The 18,498-nt window shown below is 35.7% G+C and overlaps 2 protein-coding genes across 6 annotated transcripts; one reads left to right on the top strand and one right to left on the bottom strand.

Moving 5' to 3' along the window:
* Nucleotides 1-2,174: 2,174 nt before the first annotated feature.
* On the bottom strand, nucleotides 2,175-8,302 carry LOC132186386 (BTB/POZ domain-containing protein NPY5-like). 4 transcript variants are annotated; one of them, XM_059600334.1, is made up of 6 exons: nucleotides 7,738-8,302; nucleotides 6,987-7,173; nucleotides 6,413-6,591; nucleotides 4,782-4,851; nucleotides 3,122-4,300; nucleotides 2,175-3,027 (listed from the first exon to the last, which is right to left on the bottom strand). In XM_059600334.1, the coding sequence occupies exons 3-6, from the start codon at nucleotides 6,472-6,474 to the stop codon at nucleotides 2,461-2,463; spliced, it is 1,878 nt and encodes a 625-aa protein (XP_059456317.1). In that variant the 5' UTR covers nucleotides 6,475-6,591; nucleotides 6,987-7,173; nucleotides 7,738-8,302; the 3' UTR covers nucleotides 2,175-2,460. The 4 variants fall into 4 exon arrangements, with proteins under 4 accessions (XP_059456317.1, XP_059456316.1, XP_059456314.1 ...); XM_059600333.1 differs by having other exon boundaries at nucleotides 6,413-7,173; nucleotides 7,708-8,302; XM_059600331.1 differs by having other exon boundaries at nucleotides 6,413-7,173.
* Nucleotides 8,303-13,954: 5,652 nt separating this feature from the next.
* LOC132187534 (uncharacterized) lies at nucleotides 13,955-16,967 on the top strand. Of its 2 annotated transcripts, XM_059601875.1 has the most exons (5): nucleotides 13,955-14,321; nucleotides 14,496-14,614; nucleotides 14,708-14,780; nucleotides 15,254-15,319; nucleotides 16,696-16,967. In XM_059601875.1, exons 2-5 carry the CDS (start codon nucleotides 14,583-14,585, stop codon nucleotides 16,780-16,782), a joined length of 258 nt encoding a protein of 85 aa, XP_059457858.1. In that variant the 5' UTR covers nucleotides 13,955-14,321; nucleotides 14,496-14,582; the 3' UTR covers nucleotides 16,783-16,967. The 2 variants fall into 2 exon arrangements, with proteins under 2 accessions (XP_059457858.1, XP_059457857.1); XM_059601874.1 differs by lacking the exon at nucleotides 13,955-14,321 and having other exon boundaries at nucleotides 14,387-14,614.
* The last annotated feature ends 1,531 nt before the right edge of the window (nucleotides 16,968-18,498 follow it).

Raw genomic sequence — 18,498 nt, 5'->3', positions numbered from 1 at the left:
ACCCATATGATACATCATGTATCCTCAGCAATCTATATCATCAAACAGCACCATATCACCTACCACTAAGGTGGACACGTGGACTCTCAGTTAACAAGTTGCTATCAAACCCCTATAAAAGGAGACCTCCACACTATTTTCAGGGTTAGCTCTTTAATCTCTGAATCTCTTTCTTACTTAAGCTCTTATTGTTTAAACACATCACTGACTTAAGTATCGAAGAGCCTTCGCGACACCCAGCCCAGAGACCCTTTGACGCTCTTACTATTTTATAGGAGCTGAAGATCAGAGACGCCACAAAGAACGAAGATCACACCATTTGGAGACTGTCGTACGGAAAAATCGTGCTTCAACATATATATATATAAACGATTATGGATATGGTAACTGTTTCATTCACTTATTTGGCTATGTCATAGCATTCATTCTTTCTTGAAATTGTTTCCTATCATAAAGTAAGATAGTAGCACTTCTATAGCCTTTCATTTTTCCCTTTCACCATGAGAAATCTATTGATACCCAAAATTTCTTGAAATCTATTGCTTTAACCCAAAAAAAAAAAAAAAAAAATACTAATTTTATGGATTGAGCACTGACCCATCAATTTGTAACTTTGTGTTTTACGGTGCCAATTACGGCTTTCCCATAAGTGACCTAAGTGAGGAATCAATTTTGAAGATGAAGGGGGGCATAAAAAGTATGAGTCAATCAAAGTGTAAGCTTTAATTAAGACTTAGAGCCAAAGAAACTTTAGGTGAGATACACTGAATTGCAACAATTAACTTTAAATTTTTCGAATATCCCAAAGAAATTGTAAGACCAAATTTTGTTGTAGGCTTTTGGTTTGTGTTTTGTGAGTACACGAGACATAAGTTTAAATGCCACACGTTCCTAACTTGCGTCATGTGCACATAGAAAATAAGACATAAACATACCTTCTTTACAATAAGGTATTTGATCTACCTTAAGGAGCAAGGAAGTGTCAAATAAACTAAAGCGTCAAGACAAGATTGATTTATATAAAACCGAAGAACTTTCCTGCTAAAGTCTGAATTAGGTAAGTAGGAATGAAAGTGCTGTGAACTAATTTATAGATATTTTGTTGGTATTTTCCGCGTGGAAGCTTTAACTACCTATCTTTAAGTTGCCCATTAGAAGATACGTTTCCCCAAGACAAGGGTTTGGGTTTCCATCAAAATATGTGTCAGTCTTTTTTCATGATCTGGTTGACTTGAACTACTCCTGTGGTGGATTAGGTAGGTACCATGAGGACGACGGGTAAGAAATTTAAAGTAAAATATATATATTTAAAACAAAAACAAAAGAGTAACAAAATTATAGGAGTTTTTAAAAGTTGGTCGGCCTTGGCTGCCCTATATCAAATGGTTGAATGGCGAGAGTCTTTTGAAGTTGGAGGAGTACTAATGTTAGGTAGTATTTGATGTGGGAGTTTAGTGGGGAAGATAAACTGCAATTTTTTAGTCAGGATATGGTTAAATTTGTTGTTAATTTTGATTAAGACTCTCTGAAATTTCCCATTAAATATCAAGTCAAGGTCAATTATTCATTTATGTGCTTATAATCTGTATGGGTCCAACCTCAGAAGGAATATGGCCTTTACAGCATTGGAGTGACAATGACTTATCCCGGTGAACAAAACATCAGGGTCAATAAAGATGATTTTTTTTTTTTTTTTTTTTTAAAAAAAGGTTGGGCAATAAAGATAGCGATAGTACCAATGTGGTTTTAATGTGCTGAAATGGGTCCAGACCCATGAAAAAGTGTGTGGGCCTTATTACCATCTTGGCCTTCATGAAGGCCTCCCTGTATTTAGTACCTTATTTAAACAATACACATTCAATGGACTCGTACATTCCAACCAGCCTTACCATTAGAGTAAAATAGATTCCTAGGGCTTGGAAAACTTGGTTGACATTAACTGCTGAAGTTTTGACAATATATATATTAAATTTGTAATTACTTATAAATTTGTAATTATTAAAAAAATTATTGATTAAATTATTAAATTTCTAATTTCTAATTAATTAATTTTTTTTTTTTTAAGATAAATGATAATTTAACATGTTATAAGATTAAGATAGATTGATTAATTGCATGGAAGTGGTTAATTAGTTGGCTAAGACTGAGTGCAGTGCAGTCTAGAAAGAAAGGCAAAGCAGCCAAAATGGATGACCATAAATTTGTCATTCCTCTTTTGGTTATGGTACAGCAAAACTGGGCGAGCCCCATATCGAAAGTAGATGACCAACAATAACTAATTGGAAATCTGATAGAAACACAGAAATGAATTTCCAGGGACTTCTTTTCTTTTCTGTAGCTACATGCCACCTTTTGCCTAAAATTCCCACTAGAAAATCAGCTGGAAGACAAAACTGGGCTCTAATTTCCTGATGTCAACTGAGTGGGACAATTTTTACAAACCGCAAAGAATGGCTGCCACTAAGATACTGAATGCCTCCTACTTCTGGAAGGGGTTGATTTCGTTTCATCTGCATTGGTGGAAGCAGGGCTTTCTGATGTATCAGAGCTGCTAATTTCACCACTTCTTTCTTTGCCTGACCAGAGCTTTGAAAAGAGCTTTGACATGAGCAAACCTTTCATCTTATTGGCACCAACTTTCTCTGCATTATTTTTAGCACCATCATTTAAATCTCTGTTACTGCCACCACCCCCTAATCTCAGAGTAGTAAGCTCCCCTTTCAAAGCGTTTATATCCTCCGCTGTTGGCACGGCATCCCAGTCCTCTTCTGTGTTGGTTGTAGTAGACCTTGAGCTCCCATGAGAGCCACCGGGGAGTAAGGCCCTGATTGGACCAGGCAGCTCAGGTGTGCTGTTGCCAGTAGATGTTGTTGCTCTAAGCTGCTCAAAGAAGAGGACCTGCACGACAATTCGCAAGGGAAGCCGCTCATTTTGCACCGCATGCAAGCAGGCTTCTGCCGACAACTTCCGGCAGTCCATCAACCTGCATATTCTTTTCCTCTCGCTCTTACTGATGTCAGGGTGTTCCTGCACCAAAATAAAATCAATTAAGTCAACAACCAACAGTTTTTCGCTCTATTCAGAAACTAGTTGTTGGACAGAGTTTCATTCTGGAGCTTACCTTCAGATACATGTCAATAGCACGGTAGAGTCCATCATGAGATGGTCTTGAGAAGCTTGATACCATTTCAGCAAGATTGACAAATTTTGACACAAATAAACTGGGATCTTTTGCAATTTCAGCAAGGTAACCATCAACCAGCTTTGCTACTATCCCCTTGGAAGCATCTGGCACAAGCCTTGGGCTTCTAATCTCCTGGAATTCATTTTCCATGTGAGAATCAGTCCGAGCATTCTGCTCATGCATTACAAATTCCTCAACCAAGTTCTGCACTATATCAACATCATACATCGTTGTTTCCCCAGCTGGGGCTCGAATCAAAAGATCTGCCACTGTAGCCTCCTCAAGCTGCTGGCCAGTTCTCCTGATCAGTTCCCGTCTTTCCATTTCTCCACATTCTAACGTTATCGCTGCTCTCAATAGCTTAAATAAGAAACTGCACGGGAGAATGCCCTTCTCTGAGGGAAGTAGCTGCACTATGGTCTCCACCAATGATCTATTCTTTACGACATCCCCACCCTGAACCATACCCTTGCCAAGCCCAGGCAACCTCCTCAGGGCATATGCATTTAAAGCTTCTCCAATAACATCACCAGAAACTTTGCCTTTTGTCTTTATTGTTGTTATGACCCGCTTATATGAATCAAGTTGAAGCTCACAGAGGTCTTCTACCCACCAGTCCTTTGGAACCATCTGCTGTTTTCTAACACCATTCCAAACTGGATCATTCCCATTCTCATATGGGAGCTTTTTTCTGTTATAGGTGTATGACCATTCCACCTTGGCAGTGTCAATGGAAGCCTTGGAAGCTATGGAATCAAGGCAGTGGCTGACCACCTTAAGCTCCTCAGACCACGGAAGGAGAGACTTTGTGGTTTGAAGAACAATAATTGAGTCTTTCCAACTCCGGAAGATGCTAGAATTGAGGAAGACATCAATCTTGTAGATAAGGTTGCCTTTCTCAATAGATTCAAACATCTCGAGGTACTCGGCTGCGCATCGAGCTGCAACCACATTATACGCATTGAGAGTAACTGTCATGCCATAACAAAATTTGGCACATATCTCAAAAGCAGCAGGCCCACCAGGAATATCCTGGATGTGGATTTCATAGCTGTTGTCCTCATTTGCAGTTGCAACTAGTTTCTGCAAGCGTGCACTCTTGGACAAAAGAGGAAACTACAGACATATTGCACAGTATTAGATGACCAAACAAGCAACCTAATGAAAAACCAATAGGCTAAAAAAAAGAAGAAAAAAAACTACTATAATTCTGTTTCTAAAACCCTTGCTGAGGGTTATTAAATCCAGGCCAATCTGTCTGGCTAAGTAGGTTATACCATCAAAAAAGGCCATAGCAATGGTTTGACATCCTTTGACCTATAAATGGTTGTCTGTGATTTCAGCTGCAACCAATGTAAAGTGAATGAACCAAGGTGACCTGTACAATTAGGTGGGTCTTGATCCCCACCTCTTAGATAAGGTTTGGAGAGGCACAGAAAATTACATGAATAGACCTGATTAACTAAGTTTAAAACCAGAATTAAGTCCATGTGCCAGACAGGGTTAGTGAGCTCAAAACGTTATTTTGGACCCATTCCATAATTTTCATACGCAACAAGCTATTAACTAACCTAAACTATATCATATGGGTTTATACCTTATGCAGATAGAATTTCACATCGCTGATGTTAATGGCTATGTCAGTTGCCAACTCAGTCGCCACATACCTGAAAGAACAAACAATCCTCGAAGTTAATAATAAACTTGATACTTATCAAAAAAAAATAATAATAAACTTGATACACATATGTAGTTTATTTGAATTTGAAAAATGTAAGCATAAGCAGAACAAGAAAACACAGATATACATAGCTTCATGGACTAAGAAGAATGAAAATTGTTAATAAAGTGAAAGAATCAGGACAAAGGCTAGTCGTATCATTTTTCAGGCACCACAACTTAATGGTTCTGGACTGAGTAAAGTTGAATGACTCCCCCCAGCGCTCCTTTCAGTGTGCTTTATCTGTTAGTTGTCTCATCAAAAGAAGGAAATAACATGCAAGATTATTTATGAAAACAATAATATATTAGTTATAACGGTTATTATTATTATTAGATGCAGGTGCATAACCCTAAAAAGAGACATTACAGACATGAAAAGCTTGATGCTTATCAACCAAACTGTCCCCATATTATTATGTTTTAAAATATAAAATTTCTCTTCTTCAACAGTTGAAAGGAAGCTAGATGAAATCCTAATGAAACCATCTACCCACTATAGTGGAAAACCCTCTACTTTTTGAAGGTTTAACATAGACAGCATATAGGTGAGCTTGCTTAGTGGTAATGCATAGTCATCATGGAGTACTGGCGGTGGGCTCAAATCCTAAAGTTTGCTGCAAAAATCTTAGACAACGAGGTTGTACTATGACATATGTAGAATTATTAAGTGCAAAGAGTACACTTATAGTTCCATACATTGAATAAGATGTCTGAAATGTTAACAGCCTAGTTCTATACCCTGGGGCAAAATCATAGCATGTTTGAAACCCTTACTCAAAACTTTCAAGCGGATCGAATAGGCCTTGTTTTAAGATGATTGGATAGGCCAACTAACTCCAAGTATAAATTGGAGTGACATTCATTGGCAAGTAGAAATCAAATTATACAGAATTGAGATGGTCACATTGAGATATGGGAACTGCTATAGGAGGATTCAATCATTATCTAATATGATTATGGAGAAAAAGAAGAAACCCTGTAATTTTTTGAAGATGAAGAACTTATCCTTCATATGATAAACAAGAACAGGAAAGTTCTCTTCCAAATGCCACATAACAGAATATTCTCTTCGGGTGTGGTATGCAGAAACCCCATAAATCTTTAGAAGCACAAGGGAAGCAAAAGAAAACCTCTTCAATTAAGCAATTTTGTGAACCAAGCCCACACTATGGAGCTTGCAATGACTTTAATAGTAATTTTTCGAACAAGCCATGCACTAAATCAGCTAAGGTTTTTTTTTTTTTTTTTTTAAACCCAAAAAAAATTTTAAAAAAGATTTTTCAGAGTAAGTTGCTTCAGAAGATATCTCCTACAACACATAAGGCATACAGAAAACAAGCACATCGGAGAAAATTGATAAAAAAAATAAAACAAAAAACAAAAAAACGCAATGGTGGGGTAGGATGAAGGTTGGCAAACACAATAGCAAGCACATGACTCTATATAAATTTTTGGCATATCTATATGTACAAGAGGTGGATCTTGAAAGAAGTACATCATACTCACCTAATATTGTCCCCATCAGTCTGAAAAGAATCAGGCTTAGATCCAAGTTTCATAAACTTCATTTTTGGCGACGACAAGATTATATAGGAAGAGAATGGCCAAAGCAGAAGCACCACCACCAATCAAATCCAATCTTCCTCAAAGAATAGGAAGAGAATCGCAGAAGCAGGGTTGAGCACCTGAAAGAGATCAACTTTTTGATGTTCAAAGTAATAAGGATGGATGGATCACGAAAGTTTTGGTATTTCCTAGTATGGCCTGATTTTTTCCACAAAGCAAGGTCGGGGAGAGAGAGAGAGAGAGAGAGAGAGAGAGAGAGAGAGAGAGGAAGAGTGTGTGTGTGTGTGTGTGTGTGTGTGTGTGTGAGTGGAGTTATGTGATTTTTACAAAGCCTTCACTTGAATGGGAAGAGACCCAAAGAAGTGGTTGCTTCCTAGATTGGTAACACAGCCCAAGGACCCCGGGCAAAGAGGGTCAGCTTAGGAGACATTGCCAACAGATTCCTTCCCAAAGATATATAAATTCCAAAGCCAGAGACACCCCCACTTGCTGAAAACTGACACCACCACCCTACCCTTAATTGTTTATCGCTCTCATTCTAGATATTCGCTTTCTCTTTTTCTTTTCTTTTGTTTATCCAATGGATCACAGATCACCAAGAACATTCATGGTCCACAAAGTCTCGGAAGCCCAAAACCCAGAATTCACATTCCTTTACAAATCCTCTTTCACCTCTTCCCTGTCTTGAACCCAGAACACACCTGCAGCAGAAAACAGCATATCTCGGTATGAGTCGAATCAACCACCAAAACAGAAGATAAAAAGGCATAATTTATGGCGGTCTCTGTTGTAAAGACTATAGGCAAACGTCAGTGACGACAAAAATGTGTCAAACTAAATGGAAAGGAGAATTGTAAGGATCAATGTCAGAATGCGACACAGAAATGAATCCAAGAACATCCCACGTTCTTTACCCAACAAAGCATATTGGACCCCATCATACAAATAATTGTTCAGCTTGGATACACAAACAAATGAAAGAACTTCAACATAACCTAACAACTAAATATGGTATTGCATCAACAAAATGATCTCTATTTGAAATTAAGCAAGAAGGAGCCAACTCTAATGCACAAAACAGAATAAATTACAAGAAACTGAAAGAACTGAATCCCACCTCAACGAAAGCAAACCAGACCCAAATAACAACATTCAGAATCTCCCCTCCATAAGAAATTAGAAACTAAAAAGATTGTATAAACGATAAAGAGAAGGGAAATTAGAGCAATCAGGACCTAGCCGTAAGAGGGGTCTCCAAAACCAACCTATTAAATGTCCCAATGTACTTCTCAGCTCACTTTGCATAGTAGGAAGAATCAAATATCAGTGGAACAACGACAAGAGACACAAAACATTCACTGCATAAGCACTATATCCGCAGAGGTAGAGAACCAACCCCACAGACCACTGAAATCACCCAACAAAACCCGAAAAAGGCAGCTATCAAAAAGATGAGCTGTTCCTCATCTTTGACAGCCACCGCAGCTACACCAAACACAAAAAGCCAACAAGACTCAGAATGTTCCCACTCTCTCTACTCTCTTTCTATCTCATCCCCCTTTGAATCAGCACCACCGCCCCCACCACCACCACTTTTCCCATATACTCATTTTTTCACCACCCCGAGATTTATAAAAAATACCAAAAAAGTCTTTGAATATTAGTCCTACTTTGTGAAAAATGAGAAAAAAGTAAGCGATATTCCTCTCTCTTTCCCCCCTTTATACTCTCTATTTCTCTTTTAACGACGAAACTTTATTTTTGTGCGGCTCTAGCTAGCTAGAAAGCAAAACAATCTCTTTCACACACAGCATGGGAGTTGTTCATGAGGCCCCTACCTCTCTCTCCTCCTCTTCTTCTCTATGACTCTATCTCCACACCATTTAATGCACGCCAATCTGACAACCACAGCTTTGTTGCCCCCCTTCCCAAATACAATCTGACTTTCCCAACTCGTTCGAGTGTGCGTTTGTGAGTGAGAGAGAAGTGGCCGTGTACAAAGATAACGACCGATCCATCTCACTGCCAAAAGAAAGAAGCTTTATTTATTAATATTATAATATTACCCAAAACTTTATAAAGATTGAATGGACAAATAGAAAAGGTTGTCTCTTGATTTCTCGCAATATTTTTACCACACTACTGTGACTTAAAGAGATGGGCCTGGAGCCCTGGACCAAACTGTGGCCATCACATGGCTCAGTGGTGCCTTCTCTCTCTCCCTCTCTCCCTCCACAGATGAGAATATAGTAGTACTCCAGGAACCCACCACGGAGGGGGTGAGTCCAGTGAATTTGACCAAGATTATTTTGGAATTATTTAATTTAATTTAAATAAAAGATAAAAAAGAATCAATTAATATTTCTCTTATACGTAGATTATATAATACAAAGAAACAACAAGCCAGTCCGAAATACAACATAAATAGAAATAGAACCAAAATAAAGCCTATCAGAAACAGGAGGCCACGAAAATCACGGAGGAGGATCTTTTTCACTTTTTTAAATTTGACATAATAAAAGAAATATATATACGAAGAAAAGCCGCCAGTAGAACTGGTTTCTTTATTTATAAACTGTATCAAACAACTATACCTTCTTTTTTCTTTGTGAAAGTGGAGATTTGAATTGATCATTATAAACTGTATCAATCAAATAGAGTGGTGATTCTTCTACCTACCAAGGATTCACTTAAAAAAGCAATGTGAATTTAAAAATACTAGCTTTTTGAGTTTGATATGATCATTTATGATGATATTGAAATTCACACTACCAACCAAGTTCACGACAAGAAACACTTTAAAATCATAAGACAAAATAGTTTTGAGGCCTATTGATTTGATCCGACAGACAAATACTTCTAATACTTAAGTTAGTAAATTTATTATACTAAAAAAAAAATATCTTGTAAGAGAAGAGTGATCCAATATCTAATAGAATTTTTTTTTAGCAATGAATGAGATGAGTGGCCTACTTTTCTTTTTGGTCTTCTCTCCTTTCTCGTAAAATTATATTGAGTGTCACCCCTTAATGGATTGCGTATAATCCTCATTTTAATATAGTTTAGTTGGCATTAAATGCTAACTGTTACCGCCACTGAAGGAGAGTGATGGTCCCTCGAGTACTTCGACATGGATTATCCTGAAATTTGGCAAACAGGAAATAAGATTCAACATGGGTGGAATGAGTGATGGGGTGGTTTTTCAGCATAATTTGTTCTCAATTTTGTAATAGTATAATTTGTTCCCAGTGACCCAAGTCCAAGGAGATACATCTGAATGTATTAATTTCATTTTGTTTGTGTGGGACTCATACAATCAATCATAACTCTTCTCTCCTGGTGGACGAATTGTGACCACAATGCTTTCTTTCCCTTATCTAATCTTTTATTCCCTCCACTCCACCCACATGCAATGGATCCTCCAATCCCCCTCCCCCAATGTCACTAAAAATCATCCAACTATTGTATACAATTACTTGGTTTATACCTATATTCTCCTTGTTTATAATTTTAACACATCCCAATAATAATGCTCAGATTTTATTATTACTACTCTGTATCAAGAATCTGATCACATTCATATAAATTTTAAAATATTTGCTTTGCGCACCGTACCTGATTTTACACCTATAGAATCTGCGCAAGATGAGATCCATCTGTGCCGCGATGTTTAGAAAGATCCTGTCCAAAAGAACCGGTCGGGTTAGATCAACATTGGAAATTTAATGTTTTTCAAGTGGAAGGACTCCCTATATTGTTTTCAGTCAAAAGGACTCTTTTGTAATGATATGAAAAATTAAAAACAAAAAATTAGTTATACATATACGCATTATTATTTTAGAAAGATGGGAAAAATTATATTTAGTCCCATAGATTTTCATCTTATTTGGATTTAATTCTTGGGATTTCAATTTCAAGAATAAGGTCATTAGATTTTTTCCATGTTTAAAATAAAACTCTATCACTTTACCGTCAAAATTAACAGTTTGTCATCCGCCACGTGTGTCTTATTTGACACGTCAATGTCCATTTCAACACCCTAATAGAATGCCATGCCAATGGAACAGAAGTCTTTTGTTATTGTAGGTTTGCTCTTTAGGTTTTATATTTTTCTAAGTTTAACGTGTCATATTGATTTTTTTTTCCTATAAATGACTTAGCACATGTTGACGTAACATTGCATTTGAGTGTAGATGACGTTTAAATGAGAAATGTGGCATATGATAAACCATTACCTTTGATTGTAAAGTAATAGAGGAATTTATTTTAAATTTGGGCAAAACTTAAAGATTGTATTCTTGAAATTAAAAAAAACTCAATAACTAATTTAAATCATATGAAATCCTAAGGCATTATGAGATAAAAATGTGGCATGTACCATTCATTGAAAAAATAAATCTAAAGATTAATTAGTAGTATTACATAACAAAGTGAGATAAAAGTGTGGTCACTGCCGTGTATGAAATTACTTATATAGACAATTCATCTTCTTAACATGAGACTGACTTTTCTAGATCGCAATACCCTTTTATTCCATTTTGCTATCACAATACATGCCATGCTTGTGGAGAATTTTAGGTCCTACATTTGCTAACTTGGAACTTTAGTACATCAATGGCATACCACACAAGCTAAGTAAATCAAGATGTGCCCACAACGAAGATAACAGAAGATAGGGGGGAAACATTGTGGATATATGACCCATACCATGTGCTCTTGCTAGCTACTTGAAGCCTCTGCCCAACATTATCTGCTACTTTTCTGAAAGAATTGTCTTTGCAGCTCAATGGAAAATGGGACCATTTTATTTATTTAATAGTTGTTACTATTATGCCTTTTTTTTTTTGGCAAATTAGGAGGAGACTAAATTGGTTGAGTAATGTGATTTAGCATACTGTTATACGATTGATATATAATTTAAATAACGTGTCAGTGAATCGTATGCCAGTTGTATAACAATTTACTAAATAATATTTTTAAATTGGTTTAATATCCCCTTTAAGGACACCCTTTGACCCTTAGGATCTTGTTGAAAAGAGCAGGATTTCAATACAAGAAAAGCATCCAAAGAAACTTGGATAGAAGCTGTGTATCACATTTACAACTCACCCGAGTACTAATATATTTGCAAGCAATTCTAAAGGAATGGTTTTTGATACTCATATTAATTAATTAATTAATTAACATCATTATAGCAAGGCACATGGCCACAGACTCTTATGTAAAAGCTAATCTCGTAGGATTCCCATGCGTACCCAAAAATTGTGCGAGGACTATGAGCTAATTATGGGATCGAGCCAATTCTTTTTTGAACATAACATCATTAATACAATTTTTTTTATAAATTCAATCTTCACAAATTGACATGACAATTTAAATGAAAATTATCGGTTCAACTCCAGATTTATGGTTAGATACCCACGGCTAGTTAGGATAAAAGAAAGAGATAAAGTGGTTGACGTCGTTAGTACGGTGGCACAAGCAGTAGCAGCAGAGGAGGCGGGCCGAGGTGGTGGAGTAAACAATTACATTATAACTCAAATTTTTATGAACATTGAACACGACCAGGAACATGATGGTTAGGTGTGAAAAGTGGGGTTCAATGAACATGCATGTAAGCATCCTGGGTACTGATAGAACATATTTCTGTCAAGATTATCAGATAATATATAGAATTCTAGTTTCAAAAGTAATTGCTGTGTATATATGGCTGCTCTAAAAGTGTGATGATTAGGGTGACAAAAAATCAGTTTCGAATCTTTCAACAATCATATCAAGAGTTAAAAGCATCTATCTAGCTTCCCCATTTTATGCCTTAGTTTACGTTAAAGCCAGCGCTCGCATATCCTAATTCCTACATGCTTTCTTCTTCTTCAAGACGTATGACTCAGCAAAGAAGGGCGGAAACAGACTTTTATAGGTTTGGGGGCAAAAATAAAAATATAATAATAATAATAATAGGGGGGCAAAAAAAATATTTTTAAGAGTATATATATTTTAAAAAAAAATTAAATAAAATTAGGGGTGAATTTTAAAATTTTGGAGGCTATAGCATGCCCCGATCGAGTCTACCCCCATCAGCAACATGTTTTATTTTATTGTTCTAGTCCTTAAGTTCCCGTAAATATACTCTACGTATCAAAACAGCTTGTCACAAAATATCCATAAAAGAGGCTCTATGTAATATACGAATACATTCATGGAAAAAGGAATGGGAAACAACACTTTGAACTTATTTGTCGAGATAATTTTTGAATTGTTCGGCCACTTATTGAGACAGATGAGTCTCGTGTTGACTTTCTCATATATATATATATATATATATATATATATTGGAAGAGAATATTGAATATGTTCCATGGGAGAGAGAGATCACACGCTAACCTACTCATGCATGATGAGTATAAAGGGCCACGCCCTGCATGAGATGCTTCTGCTTACAGTTAGGACCGTGGCATTATGATGGCCACTTTGATTTTTTTTGATTTTTTTAATGATGGCCATTCTGAATATATATGCAACCTGAACGTACTACACACCTACTTTCCATAGAAACTAAAAAAAAAAAGGAACAACAAAACATGCTTATTGCCTCATGTTTGCTCTTGTACTGTAGAGTCTGTCTTTATTTGAATTTTTTAAAGAAAATTATGGTATGATTGGACCATTCCTTTAAAAAAAATAAAAATAAAAAAATTCAACACTCTAAAGTAATATTTTTTTTTCTTCACATAAATGATGAATTCCGTCCAAATTTGAGTGATGAGAGCTACTATTATCTTATAGAAAGGAACATAATTAATTGGGTTTTCAAGATATTTAACATTGTAGAACCTATACCCTGAAACTTGAAAGGGAACCAAGGCCTTCCGTTTCTTTCAGCATAAAACCTTTTCAGTAAAACTTTTACCCAATTTTTAGGTTAATATATTTAGTTGTTTTGTATTAATATTTTTTGTTGTGAATTCAAGTTGTTATTTATAGGTTAATATAAGTATGATGAAAATATAAAAAAAAAATATGCTAATTTTTCATATGAGCCCAAAAAAAAAAAAAAAGAAAAAAGAAAAAGAAGAGAGAGAGAGAGAGAGGTTTTTATAGCATTTTCAGAGTTACAAACAAACATCGAAATATAATCAATTTTTTCCCAAAATATTTTGAGCCTTTTATTTTACCAGAAATTATTTTAGGCTGAAACAGACGGGCCCAAATTTATAATGGCAATCGGCAACCTGAAGACTAGACTACTATGTAAGCCCATTGGAGGCCTAAGTGATTGGCCCATGGAGAATGGGTCGCGCCTAGAAGAATAGGTTTTCTGGCTTCTGCAGCTCTGCTATAGAATAACTTGGCATAAACAAGACCTTTGTGCCTACCAATAAGAGATGGACACATAAGCCTAAACAAAAAAAACCAAATACTCTCGAAACACCGGATCTTACCCTTTCTTTCCCTCATCTCCGTTAAAAAAAAAAAAAAAAAAAATTCTCCACCGCCGTGTATTCTTTTTCTACCTTGCAGACATCTCTGTTCGTGCAAGTACATTGTGAAGCGTTTTCTTGGTTCTTGTCTTGTATGTGGCGCTGTAAAGGAAGGTGGTATAGAGGTTTTCTTGGTCTAACGAGGTAGGAAAATCAAAGAAGGTGAAGGAAAAGTTTTGGTAGGAAAAGCAAAGAAGGGCAGCGGCGAATCTTACAGAAGCGGTGGAATTGGCAATAGACGCAGGACGGCGTTGGGCGCAGGGTGGCGTCTGGAAACGGTTGTGGGGAGATGTTTTGTCACTCAAGAGGGGAGGAATTTTTATTTTTATTTTTTTTCTCCTTTTTTACGTAGATGAGGGAAAGAAAGGGTAAGATATGATGTTTTGGTAGCATTTGGATTTTTTGTTACATGCTTATGTGTCCACATCTTATTGGAGGGCACAAAATTCTTTTTTTTATTTTTTTATAAGTAAGTGCACAAAATTCTTGATTTGTGGTAAGACCTTCTCTTCTGCTATTTGATCAAGTCGGTGCTCTCTTAGCACCAGAACTTTTTACAGGGAAACAGAGTCTGGAGCTCGCATCGGTGCCTAGGGTTTTGAAGGGTTGCGTATCAGTATAACGTTACAATGGATCCAAGATCCAAGGGAGATTTATTGAAGTAAGGTTCTTCCTTTAGTGACGCGCTTTATGTTTGATTTGCTATTTGGGTTTTGCTTGATTTAATTGGTTTCTCTTCCGTGTGAATTTCTAGGCACTTGGAGAAGCAGAGTGAGCTCCTTCTGGATTCCTATAGAACAATGACAAATGAACTGCATAAACTTCAGGTTCTTTCTAATTACCCAGTTGCTTGTTTATTATCTTGCTGTGCAGTTTTAGTCTCAATCCCTGTGAATCTGTGATGCTTTCAAGAATAGCCAATTGGGTGCATTCATGATAAGAACATAGTGTTGTTTCTTATCATGATATGCTTGGATTAGCAGTGCTTGTCTATTTCCCTTTCATATTTTTACTGTACAATACATACATGATACTAGTCGATTTAAATCATCAATGTTGGATTCCCAATTTTTAGGTTTTCTCATACACTCATCGGTCTGACTTGTCTGCATGAATGTACTGTTTCAAACAAGTTACAAATTAAAAGAAAACATGCATACAAGTTTCCATACATGCTTCCTAAGAGAGCAATTCAATTGCAAAGTGTATATTGAGAGAAGAAGAATATCATGTAGTTATTTGGTTCCGTTTTTTAATTTGAAATGGACCATACTGAATCTTCCAGATTTGTGATTTGTAGGTAGAAGAAGAAATGCTGATGCGCAAGTTTTATGAAATAATGACAACACATGGTCTACTTAAAAAGGTATGTTCATCTTGGAGTTTATACAGTAATCTTAGGATGGCCTAAGCATCTTATTTATCACTTTCAAGTGTTCCTGGGAAAACAAGATTTCTCATAGGAGCCTAAATAAATTCATAATCTGGAATTTCTTAGATAAGAAACAAAAATATTGCTCATATCATTTTCATCCGCAATACTTTTTGGGTCTTTGGATTTCTGGCTTATAGTTTTGCTTCATCTTAGTCGGTCACTGTGATAGTTGATTTAAATTATGCTTGAAACCTAGTAAAGTAGACAAACTCCAAAGTCCCTCATGTAACACCAAGCTCGAATGAGGTTTCTTTGTAGTTACAACAGGGAGTTAAGAAGGGATGCATTCACGCCATACATTTCCTAGTATGGTGCTGCTGCTTGTAATTTTCCTGTGTCCATTGGTGGCAATTTTGTTCAGTTCGTTTGAGCATTGAGAATGCAAATTGCACTTAGTAGATAGTCATGTTTTGTCTACATTTTGTTAAAGGAAATTATTATATCCTCTCTCTCTCTCTCTCACACACACACACACACACACACTCACAGAGAGAACTTTATGATTAACAGTTTGTTTTTGTCAAATTATAAATCTTCTAATAGAGTTTGTATGGTTTTTTTGTTTTTTTTTTTGAGAAAGTCAAGGAGACAATTGTAGGTAGTCATGTTTTATCTTACAATTTGTTAAAGGAAATTATATATCCTCTCTCTCTCTCTCTTTCTCTGAAAACTTCACACAATTTCTATGTGTCAAATTGTAGGATACAATTGACTACAGGATGAGAAAATATGTTAAATTATATATATCTATGCATTGAGTTTGTATGATTTTTCGTTTGAGAGACTCAAGAATTGTTGCATAATAAGTTCTGCTCTCAGAACCTGCAGTCTTCCTTGACTGATAGAAATATTTCATATAACACTCCAGAATTATCGTTCTTTATTTTCTGTTAGTTATTCCATTATGGTTTTGTACTATTCAACAGCTTCTTGTTTCAATGTATTCATTTTTAAATTTTCATTAAGTCGGAAAAGACTTAACACTTACTTTGGCTTCTCTTTTTAGCGCTACGTAAAGAAGATGGAAAAATTATAAGGGCAGAAGTAAATTTTGGTGTTGTCTCTACCCTCACCCCTCCTAGGATCCGACTTAGGCAACAAGCCCTTTCCCTTTTGAGTTTGGTTTCCCATCATGAACTAAATGGTTGAATCTTAGCGGCTTGGTGGTTTTTTGATTTAATAATTATTATTAGGGTCAAGTTCATTTCTGCTCTGTTAGATGGTCTCTGCTGTTTCAGTTTTTTTTCTTTTTCTTTTTAAATGTTGGTCACCTTGTTTAGTTTCTCTAATGTTACACACTTGTGCAGAAAGAAGACAGAAGTAATGTTCCTGATGATGGAGAAAATGGAGATTGCACTGCCATAGTCGTTGCAACTAGCAATTCACAACCGTAAGGACATCAAGTTGGATTATCTCGATCATGAATATGAATATATATGTATATATTTTTTTTTAACATTGTATTATCGACAAAGAGCTCTTCTGCATATTCTTTTATAATGGCTGAATTTTGTTTGAAATTGTAAAAGAAATTGATAAAATTTCTTTTTTAGTATAGAATCCAACAACTTTGAAGTTAGTAATGAGATGTCAAGAGTCAACCCTATATGTTTACAGAATCACAAATTTCACATCCATTCAAACAAGATACTTTTCAAGATTTTGTTCAAAAACACATATTTGTCCGCGAAATTGTGACACCAAATGGACTCTATTAATGACAGGATTAAGAAAAAGAATTTTTTTAGAGTTTAACTTATATCAAGATGATCCTTAAAACCCTATTTTTACAATCCCTAATTAATAACTGACACATAAGCAAAAATATAAAAAGTGCATAAAAATAACTTGGATCAAAATACACTAGATTTTAGGGTGATAAAATTCTTAAAGAGTTAACTTTCCACTTTTAGGTTTTAGTTTTGAATCCAAAAATGAGTTTTGAGGCATTAGAAAAATGTTATGAGGCATTAGAAGCGGGTTTAGAGGCATTAGGTCTAGCGAGACCCATGCCGTGGGTCTCGCCGGCTAGGTTTTTTTTTTTTTTTTTTTTTCATTTTGATTTGGTATGGTTGTTCACTTTTATTTTTTTGCATTTTTTTTTTAAATTAATGATATGTCATATAGTAATTGAAGGCTAAAAAAAAGGTGTTATCAAGATGGACCGATGATAGTAAAGGCTTTCATTTTTTTTTTTTTTTTAACCTTTGGAAGAAGAAATAAAGAAAATTTGGACAAATTATTGAATACTCTGAAGCTACAAATGTTCATGTTAGTCCAGCTACATGTTTTGAGTAGGAAGTGTAAAAACCTAATGGAATCTTGAAAGTTGCCACAATGAAAGGGACCATCTCTAGCAATCGAGAAAAGTGTTGGATTGAAGCAGAAGAAAGTCTCCAGTTTAAGTAACGCATCAAATACCTTGATCGTGATACTCATATTATTTAGCATGATAATGACATAAACAGTAAATTCAAGGCACGACTTTCTATATTCTTTTGCTTTTTGTCCCACTCTCTACCTTCCCTTTACGGACAAGGATCCACTACTTTAACGCCCCCCAACATTCACTATGTTTTTTCTTTTTTTTTTTCCCTCTGTAAAAATTCATGAGACGTTACCATTATTACTTGACATTAAAATGAAAAAGGAAGATTAATTGAACTATAATTGTATATTCCCACTTGTCCCACTACGCCTTGCCATGGGTTAACTTTCATTGCTAAAAAACTTTATACTATATACTTTCTTTGAAAAACTGTTTCTTTCAAATCACATTGCAAAACATACATTAGGCTTATATTCACCATTTAAAGTATGATAAAACATTAATGTCACATACATTGTAAGAATTTATTGTCCTTTAAAAATTTTAGGCAGCATAATAAAGTAGATTGTGAAAACCCATCTGCCCCAGCAATTTTGAGCGTTTGAACCCACTTTCCCGAGATAGGTGAGTCCCATAGCCCCAATATCTAAAGCTTGTAAAATTGAAATAGCCTAATTCTAGTAATTCCTTCACTTCTGCTTTTTCTTTTTTGTGCCTTTTCTTGTTCCTTTGTTTTATTGTGAGAAAATCAAGATCGCATGACAACGGCAATAAGTGCTTT

This window comes from Corylus avellana, chromosome ca7 (genome assembly GCF_901000735.1).
Source record: "Corylus avellana chromosome ca7, CavTom2PMs-1.0".
Taxonomy (NCBI): Eukaryota; Viridiplantae; Streptophyta; class Magnoliopsida; order Fagales; family Betulaceae; genus Corylus; species Corylus avellana.
The sequence above is the reverse complement of the archived record's forward strand: the minus strand, read 5'-3'. Positions and strand labels throughout refer to the sequence as shown.

What these genes read in the sequence shown, in the direction of transcription:
- LOC132186386 (XM_059600333.1), bottom strand. Translation starts at nt 6,474, where the DNA reads ATGAAGTTTATGAAACTTGGATCTAAGCCTGATTCTTTTCAGACTGAT. An exon ending in ACTGATGGGGACAATATTAG is followed by an intron (nt 4,852 to 6,412) that starts GTGAGTATGATG and finishes TTGTTCTTTCAG; the next exon opens with GTATGTGGCGACTGAGTTGG. An exon ending in TGAAATTCTATCTGCATAAG is followed by an intron (nt 4,301 to 4,781) that starts GTATAAACCCAT and finishes ATATGTCTGTAG; the next exon opens with TTTCCTCTTTTGTCCAAGAG.
- LOC132187534 (XM_059601875.1), top strand. Translation starts at nt 14,583, where the DNA reads ATGGATCCAAGATCCAAGGGAGATTTATTGAA. An exon ending in TCCAAGGGAGATTTATTGAA is followed by an intron (nt 14,615 to 14,707) that starts GTAAGGTTCTTC and finishes GTGAATTTCTAG; the next exon opens with GCACTTGGAGAAGCAGAGTG. An exon ending in CACATGGTCTACTTAAAAAG is followed by an intron (nt 15,320 to 16,695) that starts GTATGTTCATCT and finishes ACACTTGTGCAG; the next exon opens with AAAGAAGACAGAAGTAATGT.